The 17368-nt window shown below is 63.6% G+C and overlaps 1 protein-coding gene across 1 annotated transcript in view; it reads left to right on the top strand.

Moving 5' to 3' along the window:
- The window catches only part of LAMC1 (laminin subunit gamma 1), a 44895-nt gene extending 28453 nt beyond the window's left edge, over positions 1-16442 (top strand). Inside the window, exons 14-28 of the mRNA XM_055121230.1 lie at positions 895-1140; positions 1933-2086; positions 2417-2559; positions 2796-2974; positions 5463-5619; positions 6905-7110; positions 7963-8042; positions 9033-9170; positions 9609-9753; positions 10144-10293; positions 10373-10487; positions 11311-11510; positions 12163-12321; positions 14221-14320; positions 14769-16442. Coding sequence (XP_054977205.1) covers positions 895-1140; positions 1933-2086; positions 2417-2559; positions 2796-2974; positions 5463-5619; positions 6905-7110; positions 7963-8042; positions 9033-9170; positions 9609-9753; positions 10144-10293; positions 10373-10487; positions 11311-11510; positions 12163-12321; positions 14221-14320; positions 14769-15025 — 2429 coding nt within the window. The 3' untranslated portion in view covers positions 15026-16442. The remainder of the gene's footprint in view (positions 1-894; positions 1141-1932; positions 2087-2416; positions 2560-2795; positions 2975-5462; positions 5620-6904; positions 7111-7962; positions 8043-9032; positions 9171-9608; positions 9754-10143; positions 10294-10372; positions 10488-11310; positions 11511-12162; positions 12322-14220; positions 14321-14768) is intronic.
- Positions 16443-17368: the final 926 nt, after the last annotated feature.

The raw sequence follows: 17368 nt of genomic DNA, 5'->3' as shown, positions 1-17368 counted from the left end.
CACAGACACATACAGAGAAACACACATATAAACACACACAGACACAGAAATACATACAGAGAAACACATAAACACACAGATACGGAGAAACACACACATATAAACTCATACAGACACACACAAACGCAGAAACACACACACACACACACACACACACACAGACACACGGGCCAGAGCAGTAGTCCAGAGTGTGGCGTTTGCCTTGCACGCAGCCTAGCCCGCCATCCCACCCGCCATCCCAGAGTCCCCTGAGCCCCGACAGGAGTCAGCCCTGAGCATCGCCAGGTGTGGCCCAATAAAAAAAAAAAATCCAACAACACAGACACAAACACCCACACACGCAGCCGTGGGAGAGCCTCAGAACTTGCCTGTCGCGTCTCGGGGTGCTGGGCTGTGCTGGGGATCCAACCGCCCCCCCTCCCCCCCACCCCAGCCCTTTGATCTACCCTGTAGCGGTGGGTGAGGGAGGGTGTTAATTGGGTGTGGGTGTGTCTGGGAGGTTCTGCCCCCACCCTTGGGCCTTTCTCTCCTTCCTCCCCCTCCTGTCTGCCTCGTGCCCCCCATCTTGCGAGCACCCACCCCTGCTGGCAGGACCCAGGCCGGCTCCCTGCTGGCTACCCCAGCCCCGACGCGGGTCTCAGTCCTGCCCCCGCTGGTCCCCCTGTACCCTGAGGGTCCCGCAGAGGGGCCTGGGGTTCCGCCTGTCCCCCTGGGGTCCCCGCCTGCCCCCCGAGGGTCCCGCAGAGGGGCCTGGGGTCCCGCCGTGCCCGAGGCCAGGCGTGGCGAGCCGAGTCCTCCCCGGCTGTCCGGCCCCCGGGAACCGCAGCACCTCTGGGGCGTGGGGGGCTTCTCCGGCAATGCCCCTGCCCCGCTGACCCGCCCGGCTGCCCGCAGGCAAGCGCTGTGAGCTGTGTGACGACGGCTACTTCGGGGACCCCCTGGGTCAGGCAGGGCCGGTGCGGCTGTGCCGGCCCTGCCGCTGCAGCGACAACATCGACCCCAACGCCGTGGGCAACTGCCACCGGCTGAGCGGGGAGTGTCTCAAGTGCATCCACAACACGGCCGGCTTCTACTGCGACCGCTGCCGCCACGGCTTCTACGGGAACCCCTTGGCCCCCAGCCCCGCGGACAAGTGCAAAGGTGGCGCCTGCTCCCCGCCCCCTCCCCTCTCACCTCCCCTGCTCCTCCCCTGCGCCCCCTCCTCCCCTGCTCCCCGCCCCCCTCCCCTCCCTCCTCGCGACCCTCTCCCTCCTCCCCTGCTCTCCCTCCTCCCTCTCCTCCCCTGCTCCTCCTCCCCTCCTCCCCTCCCTCCTCCCCCTCCTTCTCTCCCTCCTCCCCTACACCCCCTCCCCTCTTACCCTGGCCCTCCCCTCCTCCCCTCGTTCTTCCCTTGCTCCCCCTCCGCCCCTCCCTCCTCCCCTGCTCCACTGACCCTCCCCTCCTCTCCTCCCTCCTCCCCTGCTCCCCCTCCTCCCTGCTCCCCCCTCCTCCCCTCCCTCCTCTCCTGACCCTCCCCTCCTCCCCTCCCTCCTCCCCTGCTCTCCCTCCTCCTCTCCCTCCTCCCCTGCACCCCTCCCCTCCTCCCCTGACCCTCCCCTCCTCCCCTCGCTCTCCCCCTGTTCCGCCTCCTCCCCTCCCTCCTCCCCTGCTCCACTGACCCTCCCCTCCCTCCTCTCCTGTTCCCCCTCCTCCCCTGATCCTCCCCCTCCTCCCCTTCCTCTTCCCCTGCTCTCCCTCCTCCCCTGCTCTTCCTCCTCCCACCCCTTCTCCTCCCATTCCCCTCCCTCCTCCCCTGTTCCCCCTCCTCCCACTCCTCCTCCCATTCCCCTGCTCCCCCTCCTCCTGCCCCTCCTCCCGCTCCCCTCCTTCCTCCCACCCCTCCTCCCCTCAGGTGAGGGGCAGGGTGCAGCTGGCCTCTCTGTCCTGCCTCAGCCTGCAGCTGTAACCCCTTTGGGACGGCCGCGCAGGAGGGCGGCTGCAATGCGGTGACGGGCCAGTGCGAGTGTCTGCCGCACGTGATGGGGCGCGACTGCGGGGCCTGCGAGCCCGGCTTCTACAACCTGCACAGCGGGCGCGGCTGCGACAGGTGGGCCGGGCGCGGGGGTGGGAGGGGGCCCGGTCCCGGCCCCTGAGCCACCCTCCAGCCTCTCGGGAGTCACCCGGGGTCCCCTGGGCGCAGCGGCCGGCCCGTGTCCAGTGAACAACACCCTGTGCACAGTGCTCGGAGGAAGCGTCTCGGGGGCTGGGGTCGAGGCTGATGCAGTGGGGGTCCTGGCAGTGCCCGGCGCAGGGGGCTGGAGAAGGGGCCCCGGCCGCCTTCCCACCTGAGGGGTCACGTCCTGTGCAGGAAGCGGGGGGGTGCCAGGTCGGGGGGTCCCCTGGGTGACGCCCGTCCGTCTGTCCGTCCGTCCTGCAGGTGCAACTGCCACGCGCTGGGCTCCACCAACGGGCAGTGCGACGTGCGCACGGGCCAGTGCGAGTGCCAGCCAGGCGTCACGGGCCAGCACTGCGAGCGCTGCGAGCCCAACCACTTCGGGTTCGGGCCCGAAGGCTGCAAACGTGAGGGGGGGCAGGAGGGGGGGTGTGGCGGGGTCCAGGCCAGCCCCTCCCGGGTCCCTCTGCCACCTGGTCCCCGCCTGGGCTCCGGACGCTGCTGTGTTGGGCCCCACGCTCTGATGTCCCAGCAGCCCCCGAGTCCCCAAGTCCCCGCGCCCCCGAGTCCCGAGCCCCCGAGTTCCCGAGTCCTGAGCCCCCGCGCCCCGAGCCCCGCGCCCTCACCGCCCCTCCCCCCACAGCCTGCGACTGCCACCCCGAGGGCTCGCTGTCCCTGCAGTGCCGCGACGACGGGCGCTGCCAGTGCCGCCAGGGCTTCGTGGGCACCCGCTGCGACCAGTGCGAGGAGAACTACTTCTACAACCGCTCCTGGCCCGGCTGCCAGGAGTGCCCGGCCTGCTACCGCTTAGTCAAGGACAAGGTGGGTGCCACACGGTCCCCCACGCAGACACACGTCCATGCACGCACCCGTGAGCATGTTCACCCACACTGATATGCGTCCATACATGCACCACACATGTTCACCCACACTGACATGTGTCCATACATGCACTCACATGCGTGTTCACCCACACTGATATGCGTCCATGCATGCACCCGTGAGCGTGTTCACCCACAGATATGCGTCCATACATGCACCCACACGCATGTTCACCTACACTGATATGCGTCCATATATGCACCACACATGTTCACCCACAGACATGTGTCCATATATGCACTCACATGCATGTTCACCCACACTGATATGCATCCATACATGCACCACACATGTTCACCCACACTGACATGTGTCCATACATGCACTCACATGCATGTTCACCCACACTGATATGCGTCCATACATGCACCACACATGTTCACCCACACTGACATCTGTCCATACATGCATCTACACACATGTTCACCCACATGTGTCCATATATGCACCCACACACGTGTTCACTGCACAGACACGTGTCCATAAAACCACCCATGCACGTTCACCCACACAAACACGTCCATATATGCACCCACACGTGGTCACCCACAGAGACACGCATCCATACAGTCACCCATGTGTGTTCACCCACACAGACATGCGTCCAGTCAGGCAACATACATGCACTCATGCCTGTGTTCGTCCGCACAAACGTGTCCATTCATGCAACATACATTCACTCACATGTGTTCACACAAACACATCTGTTTATGCAACATACTTTCAGTCATGTATGTATTCACTCACACTCTCAGTCCATTCATGCAGTGCACATTCATGTATGTTCGTGCATCTGTTCATGTAGTACTCATGTGTGTCCACCCCTACATACCTGCATCTTCATGCACTATGCATGTCCTTTATCCATGTTTTCACATAATATTCATTAAAACGTGTTCGTCATCCATCCATTCATGTGACATGCATTTACTCACATGTGTTCCTGTGTGCATCCTTCATGTAACATGCATTCACGCATGTGCTCACCTTCAAACAGGTCTGTTCATGCAGTGGGTGTTCACATGTGTTCATCATGTATCCATTCACACAATATACATTCACCCAGGTGCGTGTTCAGCCACACGTACATCCTTCATACAGTATGCATTCACTCACCTGTATCCACCCCCACACACAATGCAAGTTGCACATCTGTTCGTGCAACTTGCATTCGCCCACGTGTGTTCCTCCACACGTGTGCATCCCCTCATGCAGTATGCATGCACTTATCCACGCACACACCATCACTCATTTAAGCATCTGTTAATTCACACGTACGTTCATTTGTGCGATGGTCACGCCTTCACTCACTGTCCCGTTCATTCGTTCACTCCCCATGCATTCATTCACTAATGCATCCATGGGCATGTGCAGCATTCATGTGCTCATGCACCCATTCGTTGCCACACATGTGCGTGCAGGGACCTTTCGCTCCTCCCTCCAGCAGAGCTGAGAGGCCCCGAGCCAGGTCCCCGAAGCTCCTGCTCTCAGGCTTCCAGTGGGGGACAGAGAGTCGAACTCGAATCCATGAGTCTCAGTGTTCAGAAAAGGGCAGAGAGGGGGCTAGAGTGATAGCACAGCGGGGAGGGCGTTTGCCTTGCATGCGGCTAACCCGGGTTCGATTCCCAGCATCCCATATGGTCCCCTGAGCACAGCCAGGAGTAATTCCTGAGTGCAGAGCCAGGAGTGACCCCTGTGCATCGCCAGGTGTGACCCAAAAACAAAAAAAAAAAATCAAAAAAAAAAAGAAAAGGGCAGAGAGTAAAGGGGCGGGAGCGTCAGGGCGGGGAGGCCTCAGGGTGAGAAAGCATAAAGGTCGGCGGGAAGGTTGAGCCGAGCGCAGGGGCCCACTCTGGGGGCCGAGTCTGAGCCGGCAGGTGGCCGGGCTGAGTGGCAGGTGGCCGGAAGTGACACGTGACGTCCGCAGATTCCACCGATCCTCCGGGCCTGGCCTCCCGGAAGGGTCCCTGCATTTCATTCCCGATGCAGCAGGAAGGCGCAGATGCCCACTCCGGACACTGGTTCTGCTTAGGGAACAGGTGCAGGGGCCGCAACAATGGGGCCGTGGAGAGGGCGCTGGCCTGGCACGCGGCCAACCAGGGTTTGATCCCAGCATCCCAGAAGGTCCCCGGAACCTGGCACCTCCGGGTGTAGTCCAAAAAGTGGGAAAAAAAAAAATCCCAAACCACAAGCCGGAGCCAGAGCAGGAAGCTGGAGAGGATTGGAGTCCCGGGGGTCCTGGGCGGGGACAGAGTGGGGGTCCTAGGCAGGTGGGCGTGGATCTAGGCTTGGTCAGGGTCCCCCAGGAAGCGGGAGAAGCTGAGTGGATGCCAGTGGGGCCAGCCCCGTCCCCAGGGCCCTGCACTGCTGAGCCCGTGGGGACCCTCACGCCCCCCCCACCCCTCCGCCCGCTCCCTGTGGCGTTCAGGTGGCCGAGCACCGGGCCAGACTTCGGGAGCTAGAAGGTCTCATCGCCGACCTGGGCACTGGTGACGAGGCGGTGACGGACCAGGCCTTCGAGGACAGGCTGAAGGAGGCCGAGCGGGAGGTCATGGACTTGCTGCGGGAGGCACAGGATGTCAAAGGTACGACCCCGTGATGTCTGCATTGGGCCTGCGCCCCCCGTCCACGCCACCCCGAGAGTTTCCGAGGCGCCACGGAAGGCTCAGTTCTAAGTGCTCCGCAAACGGGAATAACTACTTTCTCCATCTCGGGGTCTTCCCAGAGCCCAGGGCACCTCAGGTCCACTCGCGGGGGTGCTCACATGGGTGGCCATGCAGGGCCAAGATTCAAACCCAGGACCTGCCTTCCAGGTGCTCGTACGCCCGCCCTTGGCACCATCTTGGCTTGATTTTCTTTTTGTTTACTCCAAACCCTATTTCCGAAGGCAGGAACTCAACCTACTGGGTTGTTTGTTTGTTTGATTTTGGTTTTTGGGTCCCACCCGTCGATGCTCAGGGCTGAATCCTGGCTCTGCACTCAGGAATCACTCGTGGCGGTGCTCGGGGGACCCTATGGGATGCCAGGGATCGAACCCGGGTCGCCGCGTGCCCTGCCAACGCCCTCTCCACTGTGCTATCGCTCCATATTTTGCTTTTTGGGTCCCACCCGGGGATGCTCAGGGCTGACTCCCGGCTCTGCACTCAGGAATCACTCCTGGTGGTGCTCGGGGGACCCTGTGGGATGCCGGGAATCGAACCCGGGTCAGCCACATGCAAGGCAGATGCCCTCCCCGCTGTGCTATCGCTCCAGCTCAGTTTACTGTTTTCACATCAGAGCTTTTGCATGGCTGTGGGGCACGGAGGGGCCTCAGCAGCTGAGCACATGAAAGTCGCTTTGGTAACTGAGTGGTAGCACAGCGGAGAGGACGTTGACCTTACATGCACCAGACCCGGGTTTGATCCCGGTATCCCCTAGGGTCCCCCAAGCACCGCCAGGAGTGAGTCCTGAGTGCAAAGCTAAGAGTTAGCCCTGAGTACCACCGGGTGTTGGACCCCCAGGATCTTCTCTCCGCTTGTCACTGTATAAAACTCAGGATGTGGTGCTGAGACCTGGGGCCCCAGGGGTGGGGGGTGCCTGAGGAGGTACGCTGGGTCATGAGACCACCCGGCCAGCCAGGAGCCAGTAATATCGTTGGCAAGAAACCCAGCCTTCCGTTGTAATGCACCCTCCCCCATGTGGGATTCAAAATGGGAGCTGTGGTGTCTCTTTTTGTTTCTTTTTTTTTTTTCGAGGGGGGTGTTGCCACACCCAGCAGTGCTTAGGGCTCACTCCCGATGGTGCTCGGGGCACCCTCTGCCGTTCCCGGGGGTCCTGTCCAGACCCCCGTCTCACGTGCTCGCCCCCATGCCGGGCACCTTGCCTCCGCAGACGTGGACCAGAACCTGCTGGACCGCCTCCAGCGGGTCAACAGCAGCCTGAGCAGCCAGGTGGGCCGCCTGCAGAACATCCGCAAGACGGTGGAGGAGACCAGGGACCTGGCCGAGCAGGCGCGCATGCGGGTGGACAGCACCGAGCAGCTCATCGAGATCGCGGCCCGAGAGCTGGAGAAGGCCAAGGTGGCCATGGCCAACGTGGTGAGTGGGGGCGAGGGGAGGAGGGGAGGGGGCCGCGCCCGAATCCGCGTCCACGCGGAGAGTTCAGGGAGGCTGATTCTAGCCCGGTCGCTTCCGTGGCTCAGCCTCTTCGTGGTTCATTGGCTTCTGTGGTTTGTTCGCTTCCGTGGTCTGTTTGCTTCCGTGGTTTGGCCATGGTGAGCAGAGCACAGAGCCACGATTTATTCACTTCCGTGGCTCAGCCTCTTCCATGGTTGGCTTCCGTGGTTTGTGGCCTCCGTGGCTCAGTCGCTTCCGTGGTTTGTTCGCTTCCGTGGCTCAGTCACTTCCGTGGTTAGGCCATGGTGAACACAGAGCACAGAGCCACGATTTATTCACTCCCGTGGCTCAGCCACTTCTGTGGTTCATTCGCTTCTGTGGTTCATTTGCTTCCATGGCTCGGCCGCTCCCGTGGTTTGTTGGCTTCCGTGGTTCATTCACTCCCGTGGTTGGGCCACGATGAACACAGAGCACAGAGCCATGGCTTATTCACTTCCATGGCTCAGCCGCTCCCGTGGTTCGTTGGCTTCTGCGGTTCACTCGCTTCCGTGGCTGGGCTGCTCCCGTAGCTTACCCGCTCCTGTGGTTTGTTTGCTTTCATGGCTCGGCCACTTCCGTGGTTCAGCCTCCGTGGCACGAGACGGTTTAGGCTCCTTGCACCCGCCCCTGGCGCAGGAAGTCGCTGCCCTCAGTCTCTGTGGGGGCAGATCTCTGGCACGAGGGGCCGGTGCACGTGTGCCTTCAGGGAAAGGCTCCAGATGGGGTGTCCCCAGGACAGAGCCCCCACTGGGCGTCGGTCTGTCGGGGCTGGGCTGACGCTGTGTCTCCCTCCAGTCCATCACGCAGCCTGAGTCCACTGGGGACCCCAACAACATGACGCTCCTGGCAGAGGAGGCGCGGCGGCTCGCAGAACGGTGAGTGGCTGTGGCCTCGGCCCCCCGACACGCTCCTGCGCCCGCACTGGTAGCCACTGTGGGTGTGCACGGATCCCCGGTGTCTCCTGTGCCTCATGGGGGGGCAGCGGGTGGAGGATTCACAGTGAGGGACACAAGCTGGTGGTTCTTGTGGCGCTCGGCCACCAGGCCATGTATCTGTGTGATAAAAACTTTGAGAATGTGGGGCCAGAGCGATAGCACAGCAGGGAGGGCGCTGGCCTGGCACGCAGCCGACCCAGGTTTGATCCCCGGCATCCCCTAGGGTCCCCCGAGCACCGCCAGGAGTGATTCCTGAGTGCAGAGCCAGGAGTCAGCCCTGAGCATCGCCGGGTGGGACCCAAAAATAAACAAAAGGCTAGGTGCTGAAATTTACACATTCTTAATACTAAATCCTACATTCTTAATGTAATTTTTTGTTTTTGTAACTCAAAAAGTTCTCAAACAACTTCCAGTGCGTGGCTCTCAGCCCACCTGGGTCGTGTACGTAATGTGTAATAAGGATTTCAGGGGCTGGAGCAGTAGCAGAGCAGGGAGGGCATTGGCCTGGCATGCGACCGACCCGGGTTCGATCCCCAGCATCCCATAGGGTCCCCCGAGTCCCGCCGGGAGTGATTCCTGAGCACAGAGCCAGGAGTCAGCCCTGAGCACCATCGGGTGGGACCCAAAGTGACAAAATTTAAAAAAAAATCCCAGCACGTGGCTCTCGGCCCCCAGGGCCATGTACGTCCGTGGGATGGGGGGTCCAGTCCCTGGGCGCGTGGCAGGTGTGGGTTCGTGTGCCTGCATGTGGTTCGGGCCCTGGTGACGTGGCAGGGTGTCGGCACCTGTGCCCCAGGTGAGGCTGTCGCTGGCCTTGGGCACTGCCCAGCCTGCTCAGCCCTGGGGGCTGCCAGCGGGGGGGGGCCGCTGTGCTCCACTCCGCCCCGAGGGCCGCCCAGCCTCACCCCCCCTTTCCCTGTGGCCCTCCAGCCACAAGCAGGAAGCCGACGACATCGTCCGCGTGGCCCAGACGGCCAATGAGACGTCGGCGGAGGCCTACAGCCTGCTTCTGCGCACGCTGGCCGGCGAGAACCAGACGGCCCTGGAGATCGAGGAGCTCAACAGGAAGTGGGTGACACTGCTGGGGGGAGGGGGGCGGTGGGGGTGGGGGGGAGGGGGAAAGTGAAAGTCCTTGTTGGGGCTGGAACTACATGTAGCACAGCGGGAAGGGCGGTGGTCTTCCACGCAGCCGCCCCTGGTTCGATCCCCGGCATCCCATAGGGTCCCCCGAGCACCTCGGGAGTGAGTCCTGAGCACAGAGCTGGGAGTCAGCCCTGAGCACAGAGCCGGGAGTCAGCCCTGACCAGAGTCAGGAGTGAGCCCTGAGCACAGAGCCGGGAGTGAGCCCTGAGCACAGAGACAGGAGTGAGCCCTGAGCACAGAGCCGGGAGTCAGCCCTGAGCATAGAGCCAGGAGTGAGCACAGAGCCGGGAGTCAGCCCTGAGCCCCGCCGGGTGTGGCCCCAGACAGACACACAGACAGGCTGAGTGGCGCCTTCTGCCGCAGGTACGAGCAGGCCAAGAACATCTCGCGGGACCTGGAACGGCAGGCGGCCCGGGTGCACGAGGAGGCGCAGCGGGTGGGGGAGAAGGCGGTGGAGATCTACGCCAGCGTGTCCCAGCTGGCGCCCGTGGACTCGGAGGCACTGGAGGTAGGTGGGCTCCCTGCCCCGTCCCCCAGACACACTCGGCAGTGACACGCACGCGTGCCCACGCCATGTCGGGTCCGAGCTGTTCTGGGGGCCTGAGATCCTAACGTGGATGCCGGATCCTAACGGGGCTCAGACAGCACTGACTGATTCTGGCACAGAGCCGGGAGTGAGCCCTGAGCACAGAGCCGGGAGTCAGCCCTGAGAACAGCGCCAGGAGTCAGCCTTGAGCACAGAGTCGGGAGTCAGCCCTGAGCACTGAGCTGGGAGTCAGCCCTGAGCACTGATCCAGGAGTCAGCCCTGAGCACCACTGGGAGTGGCTCCAAAGTGATAAAACTCTTCCTTACTGCCTTTATTTTTTCTTTTCCCAACAACCCCCTTCCTCGTCCCAGAACGAGGCCAATAAGATCAAGAAGGAGGCGGAGGAGCTGGAGCACCTGATGGGGCAGAAGCTGCGGGACTACGAGGCCCTGCGCGAGGACATGCAGGGGAAGGAGCTGGAAGTCCGCGGGCTGCTGGACAAGGGCAAGACGGAGCAGCAGGTGGGTGTGGGGGGGGCCGTGGCGGGGTGGGGGGGCCCAGCAGCCCCGGGCCCGGCTCTGAGCTGCCGTGTGTCCGCAGACGGCTGACCAGCTGCTGGCGCGCGCCGACGCGGCCAAGGCCCTGGCCGAGGAGGCCGCCAAGAAGGGGCGGGACACGCTGCAGGAGGCCACGGACATTCTCAACAACCTGCGGGGTAGGACCGGGCACCCTGGGCAGCAGGGCGAGGGGGCCAGGGAGAGAGTCGTGCGTGTGTGTGTGTGCATGTGCTCACATGTGACCGCATGTCTGTGTGTGTTCATATGTGGCTGCATGTCTGTGTATATGTATGCACATGTGACTACATGTCTGTATGTGTGTACATGTGACTATATGTCTGTGCTCATGTGATTGCATGAGCACAGACATGCATGTGTGGCTGCATTTCTGAGTGTGTGCACATGTGACTGCATGTCTGTGCATATGTAACTGCATACCTTTGTGCATATGTGGCTGCATGTCCGTATGTGCACATGTGACTACATGTCTGGTCATATGTGACCGCATGTCTGTGTATGTTTGTGCATGTGACTGCATGTCTGTGTAAGTATATATTGCTGCATGTTTGTGTGAATGTGCATATGTGACTGCATGCCTCTCTGTGTGTCTGTGTGTGTGTGTGTGTGTGTGTGGAGGCCCTGGCTGGCAGCCGAGGGAGGAACCTCGGGGTCTCCCCCTGTCAGTCCTGCTCCCCACTCCCATTCCCACCCTCCCACTTTTTATTCATTTTCCTTTTGGGCCCCACCCGGCGATGCTCAGGGCTGACTCCCGGCTCTGTGCTCAGGAATCACTCCTCGCGGGGCCCGGGGAACCCTGTGGGATGCCGGGGATCAAACCCGGGTCGGCCGCGTGCAGGCCAACACCCTCCCCGCCTGCTGTGGCTCCCGCCCCACCCCTCCCGCGCGCCCCACGGTGGCTGCCCCCGACTTGCCTCCTCAGGCCCCCAGTGACCCTCCCCCTCGCCTCCCCCCTCCCCCCAGACTTCGACCAGCGGGTGAACGACAACAAGACGGCGGCCGAGGAGGCGCTGCAGCGGGTCCCGGCCATCAGCCGCACCATCGCGGAGGCGGAGGAGAAGACCCGCGAGGCGCAGGTGGCCCTGGGCAACGCCGCGGCCGACGCCACCGAGGCCAAGGACAGGGCCCATGCGGCCGAGCGCATCGCCAGCGCCGTGCAGCAGGTGCGCCCGGCCTCGGGCACGCGGGGTCTCCCAGCCCCACCCCCAGGGCCTCGCACCCGCCCCCGCTCACACAGTCGCATGATTCCCCGCCTCGGGCCACAGTCCCTTGGTCTTGGGTGAGCACCAATCACAGTGCTCAGGGCTGTTTGTCTGATGGAGTCCCGGCTGCCTCCGTGTGCCCCGTCACCTTGCTCGGGCCCCGGGCCCCGCCCCCGTCACCTGCTGGCCCACTTTCTAAGCCGCTGCCGGAGGGAGGAGGCCTCGGGGCGGGGCCTCGAACCTGGGTTCAGCCTCACGTGAGGCCCCTGTTGCGTTTCGAAAGGGGGGTGGGTTCTGGGGGAGCGGGAGGGGCCCCCAGTTCCGGGAGCTGCCGTCTGGGTCCCACGGACAGTTGGGATTCGAGAACGTGGCCACCCCGTGGCACGGCCCTTGCCTTGCACGGGTTTGACTCCTGGCACGCCGGGGGTGCCCCCCCCAAAGCAAACCGGGCCAGAGATCAGACGTGTGCAGGTGACACTGAGGTAGGGACGGTGGTCACAGAACCCCGGGGGTGCTGAGAACGACAAGGAAAACGCTTCCGGGGGGTGTTTTGGGGGCGGGCAGGGGGCCGCCGCGGGGCTCACTGGCCCGGCCTCGCCTGTGCCCTGCCCAGAACGCCACCAGCACCAAGGCTGAGGCCGAGAGGACCTTCGCCGAGGTGACGGGCCTGGACGGGGAGGTGAGCACGATGCTGCGGCAGCTGCAGGAGGCCGAGGAGGAGCTGAAGCGGAAGCATGATGCGGCCGAGCAGGACGCGATGATGGCCGGCATGGTGAGGGGGGCCGGGCCCGCTCCCGCTGGGCACGGGGGGGGGGGGGGGGCTGGACCTCATCTCTGCTGGACACGGGGGGGGGGGGGGCTGGACCTCAGCCATGCTGGACACGGGGGGGGGGCTGGACCTCATCCCTGCTGGACACAGAGGGGCTGGGCCTCATCCCTGCTGGACACGGAGGGGCTGGGCCTCATCCCTGCTGGACACGGGGGGCTGGGCCTCATCCCTGCTGGACACGGGGGGCTGGACCTCACGCACGCCGGACACGGGGGACTGGACCTCATCCCTGCTGGACAAGGGGGGCTGGACCTCACCCCTGCTGGAGACGGGGGCTGGACCTCATCCCTGCTGGACAAGGGGGGCTGGACCTCATCCCTGCTGGGCATGACGGGGGCTTGGTGGGGGTGGGTGAACCCCAGGCCCCTCTGGGCAAGCTGGGGGCCGAGCGATGGGCGGGCTTTCTGGGGATGGGCAGGGGAGGCAGCCAACCAACCGCAGCGCCCAGGAGCTGGGCGGGCCCCCAGGCCGCCTCTGCACCCTCATTGGCTGTTCCCGGCCTGGCACAGCGAGGGCAAGAACTGGGGTCCTCAGGGCCCAGGTGCGGGGCCCCCAGAGCGGAGTTGGCCCCATCAGAGGCCCGCGATCCCCCTCCGGGGTGGCCCCCGTGGAGGGGATGCTCAGAGGTGTCGCCGGCTTGACGGCTTCCAGCGCGTCTGGGTGGTTCCGAGGAGCCTGTCGTGCGCCCCGGGCTCACGTGGCTTCTGGAAGGTTCCAGGGCCCTCGGGTGGAGGGAGGCGGGAGCCCAGGGCTGCGCGGTGGAGGCCCGGGGGACAGCGTGGCCGGGCGGGGCCGTGGCGGGGTGACTCAGCCTGTCCAGTCACTGGACAAACATCGGGGCAGGAAGCGGGAAGCGCCCTGTGCAAACACACCGGGTTTTCCTGCTTCGTGTGTGCGGGGATTTTTTTCCAGAATCCCTTGTGGCCCCGGGAGGTCGGGGGAGTCCCACCCGGAAAGTGCTCCCCTGCCCGCTCGGAGGGGAGCGTCCGGGAAGAGCTTTGACTTGCAGGGGGGAGAGGGGGAGGGGGCGCAGGGAGAGGGGGCGTTGGGGATGGGGCTGGGGTTCAGGGAAGCAGGGTGGAGAAGAGGTGCAGGGGAGAGGGGAACGAGATGCAGGGGAGGGGAGGGGGAAATGGGGTGCAGGGGGAGGGTTGCAGGGGAGAGGGGAACAAGATACAGGGGAGAGGAGTGGAGGGGAGAGGGATGCAGGGGGAGGAAAGCGGGGTGCAGGGGAGAGGAGAATGGGATGTAGGGGGGAGGGAAACGGGCAGGGAGAGGGGAATGGGTGCAGGGGGAGGGAAACGGGGTACAGGGGAGAGGGGAACAAGATACAGGGGAGAGGAGTGGAGGGGAGAGGGATGCAGGGGGAGGAAAGCGGGGAGCAGGGGAGAGGAGAATGGGAGGCAGGGAGAGGAGTGGAGGGGAGAGGCGGATGGGATGCAGGAGGAGGAGTGGAGGGGAGAGGGGATGGGATACAGGGGGGAGTGGAGGGGAGAGGAGGAAAATGGGATGCAGGGGGAGGAGTGGAGGGGAGAGAGGAATGGAATGCAGGGGGGAGGGGAACAGGGGCAGGGAGAGGGGAATGGGTGCAGGGGGAGGGAAACGGGGTGCAGGGGAGAGGGGGGTGGGGAGCAGGGGAGGACACGGGCCTGCTTTGGGCCCTGGCACCTGGCCGATGTCTCCATGTGCGCGGTCCAGGGGTGGGTCACGGTGCAAGTCGTCGCTGCCAGCCTGGCCCCCCTCCGATGCCGGTGTCCAAGGAGGCCTGCGGGAGCCCCGAGGGGGAAGGTGTCCCCAGGAACTGACCCCAGGCCCTGCACGTGCCCGTCTCTGCCCCCGCAGGCGTCCCAGGCGGCACAGGAGGCGGAGATCAGCGCCCGGAAGGCCAAGAACTCGGTGACCAGCCTCCTGCAGCTCATCAACCAGCTCCTGGAGCAGCTGGGTAGGGGCGGGGGGTGGGGAGACGCCGGGACCTCGGGCACCGCGGGGTGGGGGGGTCACGGGGAGGCCCAGGAGCACTCATGGGGGGGCCGAGGTGCTTCTTTCAGCCAAAAGAGGGAAAAGGTTTGTCTGTGGGTGGAAGTCGCTTCTCTGGGGCCCGAGTGATCGGCTGGAGGGGAGGGCGCTTGCCTGGCACAGGGCTGAGACCTGGGTTCGATCCCCGGCATTTCCCATAGGGACACCCCTTCCCCAGTCCCCTATGTGAGCCCTGCCAGGAGTCACCACTGAGCTCAGTCCTGGGCACTACACAGAGCTCCGAGCACTGGGCTGGGAGCATAAATGCGGAGAGGGCCGATTGTCCCCTGCTGGCCGTGTCCTGGGTTTCTCGGGACGCAGGTGGGGGAACACGGGGGGCCCCTGTTCTCACCCCACCCCCACCCCACACACAGGCCAGCTGGACACGGTGGACCTGAACAAGCTGAACGAGCTCGAGGGCGCCCTGAGCCAGGCCCGGGACGAGATGCAGAGCAGCGAGCTGGACCGCAAGGTGTCGGCGCTGGAGCGGGAGGCCCGGGGCCAGGAGGCCGCCATGCTGGGCTACGACCGCGACATCGAGGCCATCCGCCGGGACGTGCGCAACCTGGAGGACATCCGCAGGACGCTGCCGGCCGGCTGCTTCAACACGCCGTCCATCGAGAAGCCCTAGGCCCCCCCCCCCCGGCCGGACCCCGCCCCCCCCCCGCCTCCGTCCCCACCAGGTACAGGCCCCGGGGCCGGCGGGGGGGGCCGCCTTCGAGGGAGCCAGCCCACTGGGACACCCTTGGGCCCCCCACCCCCTGGACGCCGGCTACGGGCCCCCCGCAGTCACCCCGGGCCCCCGCTGTGAGGATAAACCACTAGAGCCAGCCCGGAACGGGGCCCCCGCCAGCAGGGGAAGGTCCCTGTGGCGCGGGGGGGGGGGCAGGGGGGCGGGAGTTGAGCCTCTGCGGATGCCCCTCCCCCTTCCCGCAGCCCCCCCCCCGCCCCCCCAGACGTGCTGTTGCCAACCCCGGTGTACCCATCCCTCCACTTCCTGAACCGAGACTCCAGCCCCTGCCCCCCCACCCCACCCCGCCACGTGCTTTGGGCGAGGACCACCCTCTAGGCAGCACCGTGGTGGGCCTCGGGGGTCCCCCACGGCCCCACCTCCAGGCACGACCTCCCCACACACACCCACCCACCCCCAGACCTATATCTAGCCTTAACACTATGCAACTTTGTACTTTGCCTAGGGAGGGAAAGAAACTATATTATTTTGACACACTGGTGCTATTCGTCGTTTCAAATTTATATTTTTGTGTGACTGTGCTTTTTTTTTTTTGGTCCCCCCTTCCCCCCCAAACTCGTCCCCCCGCCCCTGCCCCGAGAGTAAGCAGCAGCTGAAAATAAGACTCAGCCCCATTCCTGGGGCGCTGTGGGCTCTGAGGCTCAGCCCGGCCCCCCCTCACCACCAGCATGTGCCTTCAGCCTGGGGTCCCCCCTCCAGGACACTCCCCCTGTGACGGGGGTCTTGAGGGGGCCAGGGCCGTGGCGGGCAGGAGAGGACAGAGCTAGGGGATCACGCTGAAGCAGCCGTCAGATGCACTGAGGAATGTTCTAGAAAGGCCGTCCTCGGGGTGTTGGCTGGGCGTAGCCGGCAGGGCGCCCCCGGGAAGAGGGGCTGCTCGGTCCCCTAGACCCGGAACTGCTCCTCAGCTGTGTGTGCCTTTCTGCCTGCCTGTGTGCTGTGCTCGGGTTTTACTTCGGTGCCCCAGTTCTACGCCCCGGGGGAACCCAGGCCCCCCACCCGTGAGGCCGCACCCGCCAAGCCCCCCACCCGGCCACACGTTGGGGGTGACTTCAGGAGAGTTTTATTTTTCAAGTCAAAGTCCTTGAGTGAGATGAAGCGTGGTGGGCCTCCGGCGTGCGGGCCTGTGGGTGCCTGGGGCACAGGCCGGGGCGCGGGGGTCCCCCCAGTGCCCTCCACACCCGCCCCACCTCCCCCCGCACTGCCCTGCTCTCGGGTGCGGACGAGTGCGACACTTGGCATTTTGTATGTTACAGAACCAGTATTTTATTTATAATAAAATCGGAATATTTGTAACCTTTGAGAGTCGGCGTGGCCCAGCGTGATCTCGGGACAAACGGTTTCCCCGGGGGCCGACGGTGTGTCCTCGGCTTCCTGCCTGGAAGTGTGTGTGTGTGTTGTGTGGATGTCAGTTCATGTATATGGCATGTGTGTTTGTGTACATGTTTCATGTGTGTGGCACATATGTACACATGTATGTGGTGTGTGGCACGTGTGAACATGTTTCATGTGTATGACTCGTGTATGTGACATGTGTATTGTGTGCATGTATGTCATGTATATGGCATATGTGCACGCGTGTTCCATGTATGTGGCACATGTGTACACGTGTGTGGTGTGTGGCATGTGAACATGTATCATGTATGACTCATGTATGTGACATTTGTACATGTGTGTGCATGTCATGCATATGGCATACATGTGCACATGTGTTCCATGTATGTGGCACGTGTGTACATGTGTGTTTAGTGTGTGGCACATTTGTACATCTGTGTTTAGTGCATGGCATGTGTGTACATGTGTGTTTAGTGTATGTAGTGTATATGTAGATGTTTGGGGGGGCTCCTCCCAGCAGTGCTCAGGGTTCTGGTGCCCGGCTGTCCTGGGGGCCCAGGGGCTCCCTGTCTTGAGACACCTCACCTTCCTCCACACCAGAAGTCCACAGAGACCCTGAACCCCACACCCTGAGCCTGGGGCCCTTCTTCAGGCTCCTGGGAAGGTCTCCGTTCCACACTGGAAGCTTCCAGAATGGAGCCCAGGGGTCAAGCTAGTGGGGGCGGAGCCTGTGCCTTAGTCACGAGCCCTATACATGATACTCATGTGATGGGACATTCATCCAGGCTGAGCACCTGGCGGTGTGGGCTGTTCCCCTCCGTGCTGGGGTCACACCCGGGCCCCCGGCCCTTTGCTCCGTCTCTGCTCCCATAGTCGCTGTAGAGTGAA

The sequence above is a fragment of the Sorex araneus genome, chromosome X (genome assembly GCF_027595985.1).
Source record: "Sorex araneus isolate mSorAra2 chromosome X, mSorAra2.pri, whole genome shotgun sequence".
Lineage (NCBI taxonomy): Eukaryota > Metazoa > Chordata > Mammalia > Eulipotyphla > Soricidae > Sorex > Sorex araneus.
Note: the sequence above shows the minus strand (reverse complement) of the source record. Positions and strands in the feature narration are given on the sequence as shown.